The sequence below is a fragment of the Aplysia californica genome, unplaced genomic scaffold (assembly GCF_000002075.1).
Source record: "Aplysia californica isolate F4 #8 unplaced genomic scaffold, AplCal3.0 scaffold00679, whole genome shotgun sequence".
Taxonomy (NCBI): domain Eukaryota; kingdom Metazoa; phylum Mollusca; class Gastropoda; order Aplysiida; family Aplysiidae; genus Aplysia; species Aplysia californica.
In genome coordinates, this window is record NW_004797949.1 from 362114 (window position 1) to 383025 (window position 20912).

Genomic DNA, 20912 nt, shown 5'->3' on the forward strand with positions numbered 1-20912 from the left:
TCGTCCACAAGCCGAAATTAACACGTAGCGAATGAGTTAGGTTCGTTATGCCACGAACCACACACTGATCTGACTGAAGCTACCCCTTCCCCCTTCTACCCCCTCCCCTTTCCCACCCTAGAATTTTCAGCGCAATTTATACCCGAATTGTAGGTTAGGACGTCATGTTTACTCCATCACCCCACCCAAACCTCAACCCTTTTCCTAAACAAATCATAGGCTAATGATGTAGCCTACGTTAGTGATAAGGCCTTCGGTTTTCTTCATAATCATTCTTTTTCTTTTTTTCTTTTTTCTTTTTAGCTAGATTAGACTTAATTGTAATAATGAAGTTATCCTCCCCAAAAAACAACCAATTAAAGAGGTTATAAATTTGGCTGTAGTTATTCGCACAGGGTATGTGAACACAATGGAATTGTATTCGCACAGGATGTGCAAATACTATGAAATTTTATTCGCACAGGGTGTGTGGATACCGTGTGAATACTAGAAATGTTATTCGCCCAGGGTGTGTGAATACCAAAGATGAATACTATGAAATTATATTCGCACAGGGTGTGTGAATACTACAAAATATTATTGGCACATAGGGCATTTCAGAAGAAGGATGGAAATTATCTAGATCTAGCATTTCCCCATTTTTCCTTTTTTCACCCTCTTTCGCGTAGGGACAAAGATCATGGGATAGATCAAGAAATCTAGATCTAATTCTAATTGTGCAATGCGATACAACCCCCCCCCCCCCCCCAACTCAAATTGGAATTCTAGTTGTTGGTTTATGGTCTTGTTTTATTAAGTTCTCTTTGGAAAAAAACGAAGATCTAGAATCTATATCTACATGTGTTGCGAAATATTATAAAAACGTCCGTGTTGAGAAATTTGCAACTGGGGGTTCTAGATTCTATCTTAGATCTATATTTAGTAATTTACCAATGGAAATTTCCAGGAAATTTTTGGAAATATAACGTGAAGAGAAAGAGGTTTGTAGGGCCTAGTTCTAGGCCAAAGTATTTTTTTTACTATTTACCAACTAGCGGCCAAGAATCGTTGGTGGATATATAATTCATCTAGATTTGATTTAGCTTCTAGACTCTAGATCTAGATCTAGATTAGATATCTAGATTCTAGATTAGATCTCTAATCTAAGCCTAAAGTTAAAGATCTTTGGTTAAAGCCAACCAGTCAGTTTGCCAGTTTTCAAGATGACGGTAGGCCTATCGTCGCTCAGGAAAACGGTTCTGTTATGTTTACTTTTGCTGCTTCTTATTGGTATGTTAATGATGTGTCTTAGCTGTTTGATTTTAACGTGGATTCAAGCATTTTAGTTGTAATGCTAGAAGATCATCTAGATATCTAGAGTCTAGATCTAGATCTAGATTCTATTATATCAGTTTTTATTTCGTTTTTACATCCTGGTTTGGAGGTTGTTTAAAAAAACGAAGTGACTCGGACTCGAGTCCGAATAGACAAAAGTACTAGATCTAGATCTAGGTAGCGTCAATTGCCACCAAGTAAATTGGAGCTCTTTTGTGTTGGTGTAGTTGTGTGTGTGTGTGCCTTTTCCTGACCCCCGTCCCCCGGATTTATGTTCCCCGATATAAAATGAATTTCTGTTGGAGTTTGTGTGCGTTTGTAACCTTTTCTAGAATTGCCTGTGTTGGTTCTACACCGAAGTGTAGGCTAAGGCTAGCCTGATCTAGGCCTACGTTTCATTGAAAACACGCCAAGTTGGTACTGTAGCTCTAGACTAGATGCTCATCCAATGAAATTAGTAAGTAGAGAACAAATTGACCCATTAGTCATTAGACACACATTATTCATTATGAATAGAAAGCCAAAGATAGTGTTGTTGTCAAACTTGACACTGCTTCACTCGGTGGCAATTGATGCTCATGCTGTAAATTATTGTCAATTGCCACCGCGTCACTCGGTGGCAATTGACACTAGCATTCATTCGGATTCTGAATTGAGTCCAGCCTGACGTCCGTTCCGACTTCCGACGGTTGTTCCTAAATATTTCCAGATAAAAAGAAATCATGTTCGATTATAATGATAACACAATCGAGATGTGAGCTTTAATGTCCAGTTACTAGACTCTAGATCTGTCTAAACTGGCCCTCCCTGCATCATTAAAAGTATGAACAGAACAACCAAACTGAGTTGACCTTGCCGAGGGCAAAGTTAATTATGTCGACAATGAGATTGCGCGTAGCGATCTCGCACTCTCAGCTTGCTGGGGGGAAGAGGTTTTGGAGAGATGCCATGGCAGTCTGGCTGTCTGTTTCGTGCGATATGATTTAAAAAAATAATATTAATTACAGAAAAACTATAACACAACAAAATGAAATGAAACATGTGGAAAGACAAATAGTGGTGGAAGTAATGATGATTCTGTAGTGATGGTGGAAAGACCCTGAGTTGTCGGTTACCGTGTACTTAGAAACCAAGTTAAAGCCTGTATTTTACAGCTGTGTACTATCCACACTCCTATATGGATCTGATTGCTGGAGGATGACTGATCATGACCGTGCCAAGTTAACTTCCTTTCATACAACCAGCTTACACGCCAAATCCTCAGAATCATCAGGCCCAACAAGATTTCCAACGCAGATCTGTTACGAAAATGTAGGCAAGAGGACATGACCACCATAATAAAAAGGAGAAGATCAGATGGAGATGGATTGGGCCTGTTCTGAGAAGAGAACCAGACTCTATTGTGAAGACTGCCCTCCACTGGACACCCGAAGAACGTCACAAAAGGGGTAGACCCAAAGTGACCTGGAGATGCACAGTAGAGTCTGAAATGAAGTCCTGGAATCATTCATGGGGGACGCTGACCAAGATGGCCCAAAACAGACAGAGCTGGAGATCCTTTGTTGCTGCCCTAAACGCCAGATGGCGTAACGGGTACACAGCGGATTAAAATACCGTCCAGACCGCTCATTTGGTTTTTTTTCCCCGGTTCCTCCCCGACCATCCTGACCACCCTGCCCGCCCTGCCCAACAGCCCAGCGCGTAATCTTAAATAACTTGTCAGAGGGGTTAATTGGCGTGACCGCAGCGCCACTCCTCCTGTGCCAGGACAGTCGTAAATATGTCAGTTTAGTGCGAATTGACAGCCTCCTGACTCTGAAACTATAAATGCTACAAGGCCGACTGAGATTTCATTGTAATGGTGTAACGTGCTATGTTTGACCTATAAACCGGTATAACTTGTTTTCTTGCAAGTCCGATTATATCAGTTTTACAAGGGATTTAAGTAAGTCTGTGATTTTCAAACTGGCATCTTCAATGCTCAAAAATTTTCCGTTTGGATTTAAATATTTCAATTCAGCCCACGATGATTTAAACAGAAATTCGTGTATCAATTGAGGTGACAATTTTCATTCACATGTGCAAGTTTCAAGTGCACTAAGTTATTCTGTGATTTTCTGTGATTTAAAAAAAATATACCAACCCACCACTGTGAACGTTCATCCTTGCTGTTTTTAGTTTTCTGGCCTCATCTGATTTTCGTTGTCATTTTTAACAATATTTTCGTCATGGAGTGCCACACTCAACATGATCATATGGTGGGCATTGTGCTCAAACATCATCGCCTGCTTGAGGAGGCTGCACATGATATAGATGTACAGTTGGTCCTTCAATATAATATGGAGGATTGCACTCCTGGAATAGAACAAAATGTGCATGGCAAAAACTGGAAGTGGGCTGAAAAAAACGAGGGCGACATTCAATTGTTAGAGGGGTGTCAGGTTTTGTCAGCTAATCCAAGAAAAGCAGAGAGATTTGAGAGTGAGGGTTTAAGTGTACATGATCAGCTGTCAGAGTTAGAGTTTGAGGAGCTTAGTCCAAGGTCAGGTCCTGTCTGCTCTAAATTTGATAGCATCCTCAAACAACACATCATCACACCGCAGGCCTACCACAGTCGTTCATTATTAGGAAACCACTGCCATAAATTACATCACAGCCCATGTGTACAGACAGCTAGCTTCATTTCTAACAAAAAGAACAGTTGAATGTACACTGCGTCAAAGCATAATAGACACCACATTAATTGTTCTGAGAGATAAATTTGTTCAAGTAAACGACGCCTTCAAAGATATCCACACATTAATTGCACGTGGAAAGCCAATCACTTTAGAGAGAATACCACAAATTCAGTCATGCATCACACGATATATATATATTGTCTTTATACAGAAACATATTTGGCAAAGAAAAGGTCATCCCCAAACTAAACACCCTTGAGAAACACTGCGTTCCTTGGATACAAAAATATGGATTTGGAATGGCCTTCCATGGTGAGCAAGGGGGTGAGCTCATTCATGAGCTACTGTCGTGTGCATCACCCATCAAAAGACGAAAGTTTACAGCGGAAAAATGAGACAATGCCTCCAGTGCAACAATATTGTGTTCTTTTTGTATTTTGTGTTTAGGTTGTGTTTTCATAAGTGTATCGGCAAGGAAAGGTCTGTTCTGTAGTTACATGTATTGTGGATATTATATCGCTATGAAAGATCAAGGTCGCAAAGCAAGAGTATTGCAAAAATCAACTTCAAACCTGAATTATTACAGATCCAGACGCTTTTTTCATTTGGCGCTTTGTGAGTACAAATTTCATTATGTTGTCAGTCCTATGTGCAAATTTTATTGAACTCGTCGGGGGGAATCACATTTAAATTGATGTTTATAATTGATTACCCATGACACATTTATCAAATTTAGTCCCCTTTTTGAGAACTTCACAGCTTTTAAGTGTTTAAATGGTCTTCCAATTTTTTCATTTTCTTCCTTAATAAGTTGAATACTTACGTGGTCTTTATTAAAATGTTCATCTTACATTAGCTTTAGCTCACTGTGTTGGTAAACTTGGCAAAAAAAATCAAGAGCACTGCCGGTGTTCGGCTGATAAAGGAAATCCCCGGTGGTGCAGGTAAATGACCCCGTGACCTGGGGAAGTACTTGTTTGCCTTGCGCCAGCCGAAAGTTAATGGGCGCTCCAAACCCGCTGTGGGTAGTAAGTAAGTAAGTAAGTGTTCTTAGACACTGCCATTGGATAGGTCTAATGAGAGTGCAGTCTTTTGACTTTTGATACAATTACACAATCCTAGTAGGTAATTCTAGTTCAAATTGTGGTTTTACGTAAAATCCACCGGCGACAGTTATATATTATGTAACCTCCTTACCCTCACATAACTCACTTAGAAGCTGAGTCCGAAAAAATAAAACTTTTTTTTTCTTACCCGAGTGCGAATAAATAAAACCCGTATTCGGACTCGAGTCCGAATAAAGCTGGCCTTAAAAAAATGTTCTAAGCACCCAGATGCACTGTTTTCGAGCTAAACTGTCGTAATTTTTGCTGCAGAACATTATGATGGCTGTTAAAACTAAACACAGTGACTACGTTCACGGTGCCCTGAATAATCCACCATTGGCACAGAGGCACGACTGAAAGTGGTACACTACGGACTACGGCCGCTCAAGTAAAAGTAAATGAGGAAACAGCACAGGAATGCTCACATGACGAATATTGCAGTTGTAGTCCGAATGCAATGGAGTTTACGGAGGGCGAAGGCTAGCACAGTAAAACAGCTGCGGTCGACAAGGCCTCGCTTGCTCAGCGCGCGGAACACGACTTCAATCCTCTTCATGTGTGCGGACCCGGCAACACATGACAATTTGAAAATAAGTCCTTCGAAGAAACAATTTATTAAAACTGAAGTGGTTATGGTGTACCAATAGACATACACAGTCATCTAGAGTCTAGATCTAGTCAGTCAGGGTTGTCAAATTGGAGCCAAATCCCAGAAATTTGGCTCTTTTAGATGGCATCTGGCCCGGAGAATTTCATTTGGCTCTCTGGCTCTTTTTTTGCTCCAAACTCCAAATGTTGAAGTAGAAGGGGACAGAAGAGGCAAGAAAAAAAAGTAAGAAAGAATGAAAGAAAAAAAAATGAAAGTGAAGAAAAGAGCTTGGATTGTTTAAGATTATTAAACTAGTTAACACGATTTAATGCCCTCGTCCATTTGGTCTAAATAATTTACAACCCTTCCACCGTCGTGCAAGAGCATGGTCTCGTGCTCGTGTCTTTTAACATTTGTACACCCTCTCTGTTCCTTGAACCATAATGTATTGTGTGCGGAGAGGCCAGCCATCGTTAAGTGTGTGAACAACTAATGGTCCGGCCGGCGGCCGATCCCACATCCCGCTCAGTGTCAGTAGTGAACCTTTTTTTTACTGGAGAGGTGAAAATTGTTTTTACATTATTATAAATTCGTTCCCAACCACATGCGGTAAGCCACCGACGGCCTAGGTGATTTTATCGGCCTGCAAGAGGTCAGGGGGAGTCTCTAAAATTTTCTCCTTTCACATTCTTTCCTGCTCTCTAACAATGTTCTGTAGTCTGCTTTCGTATCCTTTTTCTGCCCCCACCCCCTCACCTCCTTTGCCCTCTCCTCTAAGCTCCTGGTTCTTTCTGCAGCCTTTTTATAGCTTCTTCTTGGCTCCTTCTTACTGCTATCTTTCAGCCACACCCCTGATCTTATGGTAAGTAAGATCTATACCAAGCCTTCTTGTACAAGCTCGGAAAATTGGTGATCAAAAATCAAAAAGAGTAGGTTTTGGCTGCCACCTGCGTAAAATTCAAAATTTCCTACCTACTGAAAATGTTAGGTGTGTCCCGCGCGCTCATATGACCTTATGCAGTTGTGAGCATCGTTCAACACCTTACAACCCCCCCTCCAAAAAAAAATAAATCCAGACTTGTTCCTGAATGCTGTGACATTTTAAATTAACTGGACAAGATTTTGTGATATTTCAGAGCTCCTTGATGTGGAAGCAAGACGGGGTGGTGGTGGTGGTGGTGGTGGATCCAGAGGTGGTGGGTCCAGAGGTGGTGGGTCCAGAGGTGGTGGATCCAGAGGCGGATACAGAGGCTCATCCAGAGGTTCAAGAGGTTACAGAGGCTCAAGGGGTTACAGAGGCTCAAGGTAAATTAGATACTTTAATGGCTTTGTATAGAGCCTTTGCCAAAAAGTGGGGGTGTTTGCATTAGGACTTTTTAAATCAACAAGTACTCATTGTGAAAAATATGTTTTCAAATAAAAACATAATGCATATTATGTAAGGAGATACATTGATTAAGCTTCAGGAGCAGATATATATTGATGTGTGCATCCTGTAACTCTTCATGGAAAGGTAATAGTTATAAAAATAGGGCGTTTGTAGGGGCCTATTATTTTAATCAGTGTTTTACAATAGTAGTCATTGTTATGAGCAAACGGTTCATTGTCCGTTAAATATATTTTGAATGCTTTTCAATGTAAGGAAACTTTAAAAACATGTCCACGGATAAAAATTATGAGGAGAGTATCATTTAATAAAAGTATTTTAAAGTGATTTATGGATCAAATACACGTTAATTTTTGGGTTCAAACTGAAGTTTGTCATAATTGTTTTGAATGAACGAAGCATTGAATATATTCTGAGGGTTTTTCAGTGAATAAACTTTGAATTCTTCTGACTTATTTGCATATTTTGAGGAGAGTCTCATAAACAAAAAGCATTTTATGTGAACGACAGAGCAACTTTTTAGCCCAAACTAACATTTGTCATAATGAGACAGTGTGTCATAATGGTTATGAATGGACCTGTAATTTGTTCATAACATGCCGTAGGACTAGTTTGCCTAAAAAAAAACCAATTGTGTGGTCTTTTATTTATCACTTGGCTATATTTAGACTAGAGTTTTCCTATCCTGTCAAATCTATGTATTTTTTAATGTTGTTTGCTATGAATCAAAATATAACCTCAGCCTAGCTGAAGAAAAGAACTTTGATTATTGATAAAGTTGTGTCATCATTGTTATGAATAAACCACATTTCCATCATTTCAGTTTGAAGAAGTTGAAATTCAATGTTTGTTGTCTTCTTTAAGGTTCTCTACTGACCAGCTTTTTTAACAGTATGATCTTATAATGTAAACGGCCAGTTACTACAGTTAGACTCGAGAGAGGTAATGATCACACAGTTTACAAGATAAAGTTCTGTGGTGTCTTTTGCAGAGGCTCCAGAAGTTATAGAAGCTACCGAAGTGTGAAACTTTCTGGACGTGTTGTCAAAGGTAGCAGCCGCTTCACTTCTGATACATGGAGACATGCTGCCCTAGATGATGAAATTTATGGAGGCCCCAGCTACATCAGGAGGTATCCTGGTCGTAAAGACAGTAAGTATACTCATACATGTTTTCTTTTTTGAAATTACAAATATGAGGCATTAATGTGATGAAATCAGGCGCTCGTCAAAATAATGAAATTGAAGAAAATGGCATTTTTCTTCCTATTTGGCAATTTCTATCAAATTTTTATTTTTTCGCCTAACACCTTTTATGTCCATTTGAAAACATTTATAATGTTCTGTGAAATTGTACCAAAAAAATTCATTAAAAGCTAAAATAAATGTAAATTTAGAGTCTTCAAAGACTCTTAAGCTTTGGAAGTCACTAAACTTTGGCAACCATTTTCTCGCTAACTTTACCTGTGATATGATTTCCATAAATAGTTTGAGTTATAAAAGTATTATTTGTGCACATTAAACGCTTATAAGAAAAATCAATTCTTGTGCCGTACATGTTTACACATCATGTTTATGGCCAGTTTGTTTTTTTCACTTTTTAAAAAACAAAATTTTGGTGGAAGTTAACTGCTAAACAGGCTCAAGAAGATAATTTTTTTCAAGGGAATACGGTCGATTGTGTACCGGTATACTTAAAGGAAAAAATGAAGGTGAAAATTGAATAATGAGTGGTTGTACTTGTCTACATTTTCATCTTACAGTACCCCCTATCTGTACCAACAATGTAAAGAAACGAGCTTATAGCCAAAAAATGGGATACTTTATCTGTCCCATGGAGAATCAGACGTCTGACTACATCTACTGCTGTGGTCCTGAGAAACAGGAGTACTGCTGTAACAAAACAATGGCTCAGATATACTATGGGTGAGTAGTCTGAATCGTTACCCTTTGGTTTTTACTTTCTCTTAGAATTTTTGGTATTATTTTACTCATGGACCCGTCTCAAGCCTAGATATTCAAAAGCACTTTTCTTGGTCTTTACACAAATTTTGACTTTGTATCCACTGCAAATTATTCGTTTATATTTTATGAGATTATGGATATTTATATAAGAACTATATTACAATACAGCTCCAATAGCGTAGTAATATTTCACTTATTTTTAACAACATTGGGGGTTTCAAGGGGTCATGAATAATCCCTCTGTTAAAGAAAGTACATTAAAAACGACATCAAGCTGAGAGGGAAGAGGGGGGGGGGATGTGGGGGGGCGTGAAGGTGGTTGATAAAAGTTTGAGTCTCCTTTGATAGATCTCTATCTGGTTAAAATTTATTGTAGAAGTAGTCTCCATGTAAGATTCCACAGTTTATAATGCGGACTGTTTTAAGAAAACAAGTTCTACTCCACAAAAAACTTCCCCAAGATTCCATTCTGGTCTGAAGGGACCAAATCCGCTAAGTTCCCACATTTAAGATCATAACTTACTGAACAAAAAGCCTGGACACAGGCGCGCGCAGCTGATCAACTAATGCAGCGATTTGCAATAATTGTACTATCCGTCCCTTCATAGATCATCCATGCTCATGCATGTGATCACATCTCTGCTGTTAATCTTGATGAGCAGTAAAATGTTTGCCCCAGATGCAAGGACTTTGAATAAAGGGATCACACACAGTGTGAACTCTTCGATGCCTTTGATTTCTCCAAACATCGAACTCGCATTATGAGCCTTCCGCCTGAGCTTACAGTGAGGCATGATTCGGTAGGTCGAGCCAACAAGGCCGCGACAGACGGGGTCACATTGCAGTGCTTTTATTTCCCTGGTCATCTCACTTGACTGTCAGGTCTGCACCCGAATTTGCTGGACAGACTGGCACCCTTACTCGGGGACTGTCCAATCGTCTATATGTAATGTTGGCAGTGAGCCTGCCTTTCTTTCTTTGAATTTTAATCGATGTGTTCACAACTCAATGATGGATTACGGTATGATTAATAACAGTGATCTCGGTCAGAGATGAAGTAAAGCAATAAAATCAATAGGCTAAGGAACCCAAAGACACAAGCAAATAAAGACTAGTATTTGTGCATCAATATAGTTCATCATCATTGCTTTTCTCACCCTGGATCAGGATATAGGCCCAGAACGAACACTTTCCACCTTTCCCTATCCTGGGCTAGTCGCTTGATGTCACTCCACGTCTTCCCACTTTTCTGTACATCCATTTCCGTGACTTTTGTCCAGGTTCCACATGGTCTTCCCCTTGATCTTTTACCCTGTGGGTTCCAATCTCACATTTTCCTTGTTATGCAGCTGTTTGTCTTCCTGAAAGTGTGTCCAATCCATCGCCAATGTCTTCTTCCCACCTCATCTCTGACTGGGCTTTGTCTCGTTCTTCTTAATACTTCCTCGTTGGTGATCCTGTCTGTCCTTTTGATCCTCAGTAGCTTCCTCAGACACTTTGTCTGAGATGTGTTCCACGTCTCACATCCATACAACAAGACTGACTCACATTTGAGTTGAAAATTCTGAGCTTTGTTCGTAGTGAGATATTCCTGGTCCTCCAAGTCCTGTTCAAAGAAATAAATGCAGTGTGTGCCTTTCCAATGCGGGACTTTATTTCAGCGCCTGCCCCTCCCTCTTTGTCAATTATACTCCCAAGATAGCAGGTTTCGACGTCTTTTTGTGTATTTCCTTGTACTGTGACCTGCTTCTTTCGTAGTGCATCTATCCTTAGGACTTTTGACTTTCAGGAGTGGGTCCTCAATCCAACAGACTCTAATAGGCTGTTTAAAATTGTTGTCTTTGCTTGCGTCTGTTCCTGAGTGTGTGACAGAAGCGCCAAGTCATCTGCAAAGTCCAGATCGTCCAACTGTATCCATGGGGTACACTGTATGCCGTTTCTGTGTCCTCTAGTGGTTTCCTTCATCAGCCAGTCGATTGCCAAGATAAAGAGGAAATATGATAGTAAACGTCCCTGTCTCACACCGGTCTTGATGTTAAAGCTGTCTGTGAGCTGGCCATCATGTATAACCCTTCAACTTGTCCCTTCGTACTTGCTCCCGATGAGGTTAACCAACTTCTGTGGGATTCCGTGATGTCTCAGTATCTTCCACAGTGTTGCTCAGTCTATGCTGTCAAAGGCCTTCTCTTAGTCAAGAAAGTTGACACTCAACCGGGAGTTCCACTCCAGGGACTGTTCCACTATGATCCTCAGTGTTGCAATCTGATCCGTGGTTGACAGATTTTTCTGAAAACCAGCCTGTTCATCCCGAAGTCTTGGATCCATTGCTGACTTGATTCTCTCCAGAATTATTCTGTTGAAGACCTTTCCTGGAATTGAGAGAAGAGTGATTCCTCTGTAGTTGCTGCAGTTGCTGAGATCCCCCTTTTTAGGTAGTTTCACAAGGTGCCCTTCTTTCCAATTCTTTGGGAACATGCTCTCATTCCAGATCCTGGTAAACAATGGGAGAAGGAGGTGTGCTGTCACATTGGCATCTGTTTTTAGGGCCTCAGGTGGAATCTGATCTGGACCAGCTGCTTTACCAGCTTCTTAATGGCATCCATAATCTCTTGTTTCGATGGGGCATCACAGCAGATTGGTAGCTCATTTCTTGCTGGCAGGATGTTTGGCGGGTTACTTGGTGGTGGTTTGTTCAGGAGACTGTTGAAATGCTCTACCTATCGTCTTGACTGAGCTTCCTTTCCAAAAATTGTCTTTCCCTCTTGGTCTTTTACTGTTACTTCTGGTTTCCCATATTTTCCAGAACGAGTCTTTGTAGTCTGGTAAAAGATTCGCATGTTCCCTCCTGCTGCTGCCTCTTCTGGCCTCTCTGCAAGCCTGTTGATGAATTCCTCCTTGTCTTTTCTCAGTGGTCTCTTTACATCTTTAGCTGTTGTCCTGTACTGCTCCTATGTGTCCGCTTTTGGTCCCCTTGTTCTATTTGCATTTGTCTCTGCTTTCAATTGTCTTCTAATCAAATCCAATGACCGTTGGCTAATCCATTTCTTAGGCTCCAATTTCTTCTCACGGAGTGTTTCATGACATGTTGAAGTAAAGACTTCTTTGAGCTTGGTCCAGTGCATCTCCACCTCCATGTCCTCCTCACCAAGATCCGCCAAGGGTAGAAATCTTGTCCTCAACTGCAGTTGAAACTCCTGTTTCTTGTGTCCATCTAAAAGACTTACTTGAAACTTCATTCTTTTGGTTCCTGTTCTGGTTCTGTGCATTTTGAGACGAAGCTCGAGTTTTGCTAACAGCAGATGATGATCCGATCCAACGTCTGCCCCTCTCTGTACTTTGACATCTTCAAATGAACGCCTGAACCTACGAGAAATACAAAAATGATCGATCTGGTTCTCTGTCCCTCCATCCGGTGATACCCAAGTAGCCTTGTGGATCCTCTTGTGGGGAAATACAGAGCCTCCGATGACAGGAATGTTGAAAGCACAGATATTTGCAAATCGCTCACCTTTCTCATTCATTTGTCCCAGGCCATGTTGTCTCATGATCCCCTCATACCCTACGTTGTCCTGACCAATCTTGGCATTAGCATCTCCCGTTATGATGTTGACATTCTTCCTTGATAGTTTGTCGATACCCCCCTGGAGCCTGCTGGAAAAAGCATCCTTGTCTTCATTAGAAGCATCGTTTGTTGGGCCGTAGATCTGTACTATGTTTATGTTGATGCTCTTACTCCTGGTAGTGAAAGAAGCCACGATGATCCTCTCCCCCTGTGGTTCCCATCCTCTAAGTGACTTCTGTGCTTACTTACTCAAAATAATTCCAACTCCCTCCGCTTGGTGCTTGTCTTTCCACCCAGAATACAATATTTGTTCCCCCAAGCTGAGCTGCTTCTGTCCAGACTGTATCCAGTGGGTTTCGCAGACTCCTAGTATGTGCAGCCTGTATCTTTTCATCTGTTGTGCCACTTGAGAACACTTTCCTGCTTCATCCATGGTGCGAAACATTCCACGACGCAATCCGGAGAGACTTGTTCGACAGAAGGTTTCGGGTCAGAGGAGTCCTTTCGGCTTTGTCCGCTGTCTTTCATTGTTCCTGCTGATGCAGAAGCTCCTCCGTCTCCCAAGATGGAAAAATTATATGACGTGTTTGTTTGTGTTTCTGTAACTTTTCTTTTTACTGGGTCGCAAACTGTCACTTTCGGGTGGCCAGACCTATGCACCTTTAGTCGCCTCTTACGACACGGAGTATCACAGCAGGTGTATTCTTTACTCCCCCAAAGTAAAACTATGGGGCTCCCCACCTGCAGGGGTGATCAATATAGTTAGTAAGGTTTTATCTCTTTTTAAAAGACAAAGGGTACTGTTGTTGTTATTATCTTTTTAATATTTAAAAATGTGGTTGGGGGGGAAACGAAATTCTTAGACATTGTTAGCATTCAGATAAAGCTGATTTTGATTCTCTTTTGTTCAATGTTTTTGTGTGAAGGCCTAGGCTATCTTAAGTGATGGCCCTTTACCTAGGGGGGGGGGGACGTCCTAGCTCTTTACTTTCACCACAACACCTGAAAGCTAGTAATGGCACTCCCCTTGAATAACACAATCATTATGTCAGATTCCCAATGCTTAGCTTCTTACTATTCTGCCTTGAAATGATTCTGTGTTTACTTGGGTTTGAAACTCCTACAACACCGCTACTCTCTCAATTGCTTTCTTGTTGACTCGTGGTAGGCTGGACTGTTACAGTAACGCTAAGGGATTTAGACTGATGTTCTGAGGTAGAAGTGGCACTATTTCATTCTTTCATTTTCTACTCCAGCCCCGTTTCACGAAACCCAACAGAAAAAATTCAACCATTTTTTGCATACCAAATTTGCTTATTTCCTCAGACGGCTCCACGATTCTGATTACGATTACTATGACTACGAAGCTGGCATGGAAGTTCCATTGGATGGATTTGGAGCTGTTTTGTTCTTTGGTTCGATCTTTGTCATATTTGCTATTTTTTGTGGGATTTTCATCCTTGTCTACCTCAGACATCTGAAGACTATGTTGATGACAGGTATTTGCAAGGGTGCGTACATACAATTTATATTTTGTGCTTTCGCTTTTTTCAATTAATGTATTTATTACCTTTTATTGTGGACATGGTCATTGAATGCCTTTTGTCATGAGACTCTATGTCAATGACTTTTTTAATTTTTTTTTTTATACAGAGTTTATTTTATAAAAATTTGTTATATGTTTTCATGTTTCTGAAATTTTTGCTTTACCATCCTAGGTATGGAAAGAAATTATCTTTCTTTTTTAAAATTATAATTTATATTCCTGAAAGTTTAGATGCATAACGCTGTTAGAGAACAAACTGATACCAAGAGTTCCCTGCCTTCTTGTGCTCAATTGATTGTCGTTGGACTGCTGATGGGACACATTGATAGCCTCGTGTACAAAACTACCTGGATGAAAAGCTCTTCATCATCACCGTTGCCTTTCTCACCCTGGGTCAAAGTATAGGCCAAGAACAAAGACGTTCCACCTTTCATTATCCTGGACTAGCCTCTTGATGTTATTCCATGTATTCCCACTTTTCAGTACATCGATTTCTGTGACTCTTCTCCAGGTTCTGCGTGGTATTCCTCTTGATCTTTTACCCTGTGAGTTCCAATCTAACACTTCCCTTGTTATACAGCTGCCTGACTTTCTGAGAGCATGTCAGGTCCATTGCCACCGCCTTTTTCCCACCTCATCTCTGACTGGGCTTTGTCTTTGTTTCCATAACACTTCCTCGCTGGTGACCTGATCTGTCCATCTGGTCCTCAGTAACTTCCTTTTGACACCTGTTCAAGAAAATTTGGATCCTCTTTATGCAAGTCTGAGATGCATTCCATGTCTCACATCCATACAACTAGACTGACTTCACATCTGATTTGAAAATCATAAGCTTTTTTTGAGGTGACATATCCCTGGTCCTCCAAATCCTATTCAAAGATATGAAAGCAGCCTATGCCTTTCTGATGCGGGACTTTATTTGAGCACCTGTTCCTCCCTCTCTGCCAAATATACTCCCAAGATAGCTGTCTTCTAGTGCATTTCCTTCTGTTGTGACCTGCTCTTTTTGATGTGCATCTATCTTTAGGACCTTTGACTTTCCGGGGTGGATCATCAATCCAACAGACTCTGGTAGGCTGTTTAAAACTGAGGTCTTTGCTTGCATTTGTTCCTGGGTATGCGACAGAAGCGCTAAGTCATTTGCAAAGTCCAGATGGTCTAACTGTGTCTATGGGGTCCACTGTATTGCCTTTTCTGTGTTCTCTGGTGGTTTCCTTCATCAGCCAATCGATCGTCAAGATGAAGAGGATCTGGCTCTTAGGAATGTCAACATTATGGTCAATAGTTCTGAGTTTTCGAATCGAAAACAGTTGCAGGCTAGACCATGAGAGATATCCTTTATGGCTTTTCTTTTAGTTTTTTTTGGTCTTTTCTTTTTTTTTTTTTTGGTGTGGTTTTATTTTAGTTGGGATTACATTTTCAAACCAGTCCCCACCACTCCCTAATACACAGTATTATCATGTACAATCTCATGGTAAACCAAGGAGATCATGTTTGAAAATTTGTCTTTGTGTTGTCCATATATTTGAAGGGATGTGAAAAGTTTTTGAGTAAAAGAACAGTCATGCTTAAAATGAGTTTGAACTCCGGAAATTGACCATTATGTCCAAAAAGCTGAATACTTAAATTTAAAAGTTTTTGATTTTGTTGTGTGTTCTCATAAATTGTCTTGGAATGCATAACTGTCTATGTTATCGTAGATCCAGCTTGGATAAAAGGCTGGAATCTTCTAGTGTACGCGTGCCTGCTCTATAGAGACAAATCAGTTGAACAACAGAAAGTACTCGTAAGAACGTGAAATACTTGAAATGGCAGAGATATCTTCTCTTTGTCCTACTGTATTTTGTCAATTCCATGATCCTGTATCCCTCATAGAGTTAGTTTGTGAAAGGTGATCCCCTTCTCAGCTCGCTCAAATCATCTTCAAAAGTCTGGTTTTCACCTGCAATATGAAAGAATAGTTTAATTTCAAAAATTGTATTTTTGAGTTGTGCAAGTGAGCTGTTTTCAGTGTATGTTGTTCTTTTCCAAACATCATAGTAAGAAAGAGGTAGAGCATACTTCATGACACGTCTGCCTCTTTAAGTAATTAATTTTTGTTTCTTCGTATTTGAGGAAACAAAGTAGAAAAATGAAGAACAGGGAGGTTGTGAATGGCAAGCTGAGAGAACATGTCTTATTGTGGATTGTAAATACCAAACCATGGTTCTGAGACTAGGTCTATCCTCAACTTTTTTCTTGACTTTTACTATTGTTATTTTAGTTAAAGATTCTTTTGTGCTCCTGTATGACCATTGCAATTTGTGCTTATGTCCTTTTCTGTTGCTGGTTTTTATGTTTGATGGTCTTCGTGCTGAAGTTCAACTGTGGTCAATATTAGCTTTTATTGCATCCACAGACAGTAATGTGATGGGTTTTTATTTCATAGGTAGGAGAAATAACCGTACACCCAGGAGAGAAAGGCATACTAAGAGAGGTAGTGTACGTTTGATTTTTTCCCCCTGTTTGTGACTGATTGATTTGCTTTTCTAAACCCTTATGCCTCTATTCGTTTGTTTAATTGCTTTATTTCTTACTCCAAACTCTAGAGCAACTTTAGGCTGAGGATTTGACCAATTTGTACCTTCGATATATGAAGCATCATGGTGAAATCAGGAGCTCATCAAAATAATGATTATACATTTTTCTTCCTGTTTGGCATTTTAAAAATCGAATTTCTCTTTATTGTTTTTTTAGCTGAACGCCTTTATGTCCTTTTAAAAACACATTTTTGTGTGAATTTTACTGAAAAATGTTGATTAAAGGCACTAAAATGTAAATTTACAGATTCCAAGTTACCTCTTGCTTTGGAAGTCACCAAATTCTTGCTAATTTTACCTCTGATACCAGATGACCACCACCTCCTTCAATCACAACTTGACTTGAATTGAAGATGTATAGCAAATGCATTAATCGAAAGCAAGACAAATGAACAAGCTTTAAGATGATACCAATAACTTCATATATGCCCTAAAAATTGAGGAGCGCCTGATTCCACCATGTCATTACATATATAGTGAAAGATAATCATACATAGGTTTAATTTGTATTTAGCTTTTATAACATACTAATAATGCGTCGACTTTTTTCTTCTCTTGACGTTTTCATCTCTCGTAGCGTAATATCAAGCAGACATTAAATTCTTTAGAACTTCTGTTCTCATAGATTGGGGCTATAGAAGAAAACATCTCAGAGCAATGGACTTCACTTATGTGTGAATAGACTAAGTGACCCAGATGTTTAAATTATGATGTTTTCTTGTCTTTCGACTTCATTTCGTGCCTTTTTTATTAGTATCCTCTTTATTAAGGTCTACCCTAGTTCAGATGGAATTTTTGTACAGATATAACCTTAGTGTTTTAACAATAATTGCGTATGTGTAGCTTGAAATTGACAGTAACGTAATATTCCTTATTACAACAAGTTTTAATGTAAAAATAAGTCTTAAAACAGATGCAATACCCTAAAAATTCAGATGAGCATTTAGACCAATGCTTTTGTCTATCAGTGTTCTTCATACAGGCTTTTTGGCTCCATGTAGGCCTATTGATGATTTACTTTACAACTAATTTATTTACTCTAGTTGCTTATTTTTTGCTTCCATTTGTTACTTAAAATCACAGACCTATTTGTTATTTCTATTTTGTGGTCATAATGTTGTCATTTCATTATCAATGTTTCAACGAGCTGTTTTAGAGGAACACACAGCTTCAAAGAACCGTTTGAGTAACAGAGATCCAGATTGAAATATCGAAACACCATCAAAGAGATCTAAATTTCAAACCCATTGACTGTTAATCTCAGAGGTCAAGGTGTATCCAATCTACTAGTTGGACCTTTTTCCCCCTTTTTTAATACTTGTGGTTCATTTATGATTTATGGACTTGTTTCTAATTAGAGATGAGGTTTTAGTGTCTTGTTTAATGTTAATTTCGTTCCCATCTGTATGTTTTACTCTAGTTGTCTTTTGATTGGGATTTTTTAAAATGCATTTTTCAAAATCTAGAATACAAATGTGTCATATACCATCCTCCAAATGTTCCTCTCTGAAGGCTTGGGTTATTTGAGGGTGCAAATGCTATACATTCTTACTTAATTACTTTTTTTCAGTTCTGTCGGTCTGTCTGCTTCTTCTTTCCTATCAAACATCTATCGTCCTGATCTCTCCTCTTTCTTTATTGTGTTTGTTACTCTATTGTAACACCTCTAATCTTCGGCACTTATATGACTGTATTGTGTTGCAAGTGCCGTAAAACTCTTACTAAAACTTAAAAAACCCAAAAAACAAAACTATGCTTGTCTTGCTTTTTTTCCAGCACTAAATAACTGTTATTGTCTCTATAAGTATATGCTATATAATATGCTTTGTTTAATTCAAACTCAAATTCTCTCCATAGAACTAAAGAAGGACCCCGAGCCTCTCCTGAGTCCTATAAGGCCCCCTCGCCCAGGCAAGGAACCCGTGGTCTCATCTGTCTGAGGAGACTAACTTCAGCGCCCCCAACCCACCTGGACCGCCTGTGGCTCTGATGTAAGCATCATGTTAGCATATACTCGTATACAGACTTTCCACGTATATGATTTTCTTGGTTCTATTTCCATTTTCTCGTGTTTCCGTTTTAAACATCTCATATATTCCAAACTTTAAAAAAAACTTATATATGAATGATAAGGTTGTTTAATATTAGTGTTGCTGGCCATGTATGTTTCTGAAATTATTCTTTGTGTTAGTGCCACTAGTGCTGTTTTGCAGAACTTTTAACACCTCACCTTGTAGTTCAAGGAAAAGCCCTGTCTTAGAAATGGCCATATTAATTTAATATCAACCCCAATGAAAGTGTAGGACTCAGTTTTTCTATGGTCTACTATCTGTTATATCATGGACTCATTATAAATATCTTGCTGGCTGTGGGTGGTTGGTGGGTGCTCCGGTGTGGTTTGCTTTTTCTTTCCTATCAAACATCTATAGTCCTTTTTTCGTGTGTTTGTGACTCTCTTGCAACATTTTATCTTCTTATATGACCTAATTGTATTTCAAATTCTGTAAAACGCTTACAAAAACAAAAATAGCTTGCTGGGTTATTGGAGGGTTTGGTTTTTTTTTTTTGGGGGGGGGGGGGGGAGGTTTAGGTGGGTGGACATCTGTCTGACTGTGTAGAAAATACGAATATTCTAAACTCATTTGGGTTTTTTTAATTCTCAGGTCCTCCCTACCCGCCCTCTAGCTACACTTAAAGCATTGATGAGATGTTGTCTTCGGAAATTGCCAAAGGAGCCCACTTTTCCAACATTGATGGCCCAATTTTTAGCTCAGTAGCTTGCTTTTGTACTTCATTTGATCTGTGCTTACTGATCGCAGCATTTTGGAATTACCAATTCTTTTTTACTTTTAAATTTTTTCCTAAGAGTGATACGATGTGAAACGTCTATCGTCATCATCTTTCCTCCTCCTTTTTTGTGTATGTTATTCTCTTGCAACACCTCTAATCTCTGGTATTCATTTGACCTAATTGTGTTGCAAGTACTGAAAAACTCTTATGAAAAAAACCCCCCCCCAACAGAACTTGAATAAAGAAAAGTTTTTCATTATGCTTAAGTTGATGCCGTCTAGTGGTTCTATATTCCTACTTGCTTTCAAATTATTGAATGAGCTCCTTACCATATAGCAAAGAAAATCAGGCTACTTTTGGATGGATAATTATGAGTATTAGAATCTTTGAAAATGTTGTATGACCGCTTGAAAAGGGGGGATACTCCATTCCAGGTTCACATTATTAGGACATTTATTGTCTCCATTCCAGGTTCACATTATTAGGACATATATTGTATCAAAATCATTCCCATTTGTTGAGTGAAGAACCCACTGTTCGACTACCTGTGAACAATATTGACGGAGCAATGCTTCCCATCGTTACAAATTTTGCGGAATCGTTATGATTTTTATTCAATTTGACTAAAATATGATCGTAATAACCCTGATTCCAATTTTTTCTTTTACAAATTCAGTCAAAGGCTCATGACATGTTTTGTACTTTCAAAGATTTTTTGTTTGTTTTTGCCAACAGTAACTCCTCCCCCAGCCCCCAGCCCCTACCCACCCATCCTTTCCTTTTTTCCTTAAGCGGAGGAGCGACCCTTGATTTTGCCGATTTTGGGTCAGGCTATGCACATTGAGATGTTGGCTGATTTTTGAAGATCAACCAGTTCTTTGTCTTAAAAAAATAAGTTTTTTTCCATTGGCAAGTGATTACACAACTTAAATTTAGAAACATTTTTTTAAAACTTTGGGAAAATCCTCTTTTTTTTGGGTACTTTTGCACTTATTGAAAAAAACTCGCTGTTACGCTGATAGGTTCTGGTTCAGGTATGCTCTCACTATATTTGTTCAAATTTGGTCAGTAAATAAGAAAGCCTTAAGGATTTGAAACTCATTGTTTATTTTCAAGTTGGCGGCCATTTCCATAGCAACCGCTATAGCTATGCCAAAATAAAATTGCGTATCCAGAGATTTTACTATGCTTGACTTATATATGTGTACTTAGATTTGATCTCTGGCAACAGACTTAGAAAATGGTCCTCTAGGGTCGCTCCTCCCGTTAACCCCTTCACTGCTGAAAAGTTTCCATCATCATCTGTACTGACGAGATAAAATTTTTATTAAAAAAATATTTAAACCCAGAGAATTGTTTCAGAATAAGCAAAATCTCAAGATGTAACTATAGCAACT

General features: G+C 39.3%; 1 protein-coding gene across 2 annotated transcripts; it reads left to right on the top strand.

Annotated features, from left to right (window-relative positions):
* The first annotated feature begins 785 nt into the window (after positions 1-785).
* LOC101852274 (ATP-dependent RNA helicase vasa) lies at positions 786-19720 on the top strand. 2 transcript variants are annotated; one of them, XM_005108334.3, is made up of 8 exons: positions 792-1269; positions 6824-6992; positions 8066-8226; positions 8837-8999; positions 13927-14111; positions 16575-16622; positions 18583-18716; positions 19389-19720. In XM_005108334.3, exons 1-7 carry the CDS (start codon positions 1203-1205, stop codon positions 18663-18665), a joined length of 876 nt encoding a protein of 291 aa, XP_005108391.1. In that variant the 5' UTR covers positions 792-1202; the 3' UTR covers positions 18666-18716; positions 19389-19720. The 2 variants fall into 2 exon arrangements, with proteins under 2 accessions (XP_035828292.1, XP_005108391.1); XM_035972399.1 differs by lacking the exon at positions 19389-19720 and having other exon boundaries at positions 786-1269; positions 16575-16627; positions 18583-18646.
* Positions 19721-20912: the final 1192 nt, after the last annotated feature.

What these genes read in the sequence shown, in the direction of transcription:
- LOC101852274 (XM_005108334.3), top strand. Translation starts at nt 1,203, where the DNA reads ATGACGGTAGGCCTATCGTCGCTCAGGAAAACGGTTCTGTTATGTTTA. An exon ending in AGGGGTTACAGAGGCTCAAG is followed by an intron (nt 6,993 to 8,065) that starts GTAAATTAGATA and finishes TGTCTTTTGCAG; the next exon opens with AGGCTCCAGAAGTTATAGAA. An exon ending in GTATCCTGGTCGTAAAGACA is followed by an intron (nt 8,227 to 8,836) that starts GTAAGTATACTC and finishes TTCATCTTACAG; the next exon opens with TACCCCCTATCTGTACCAAC.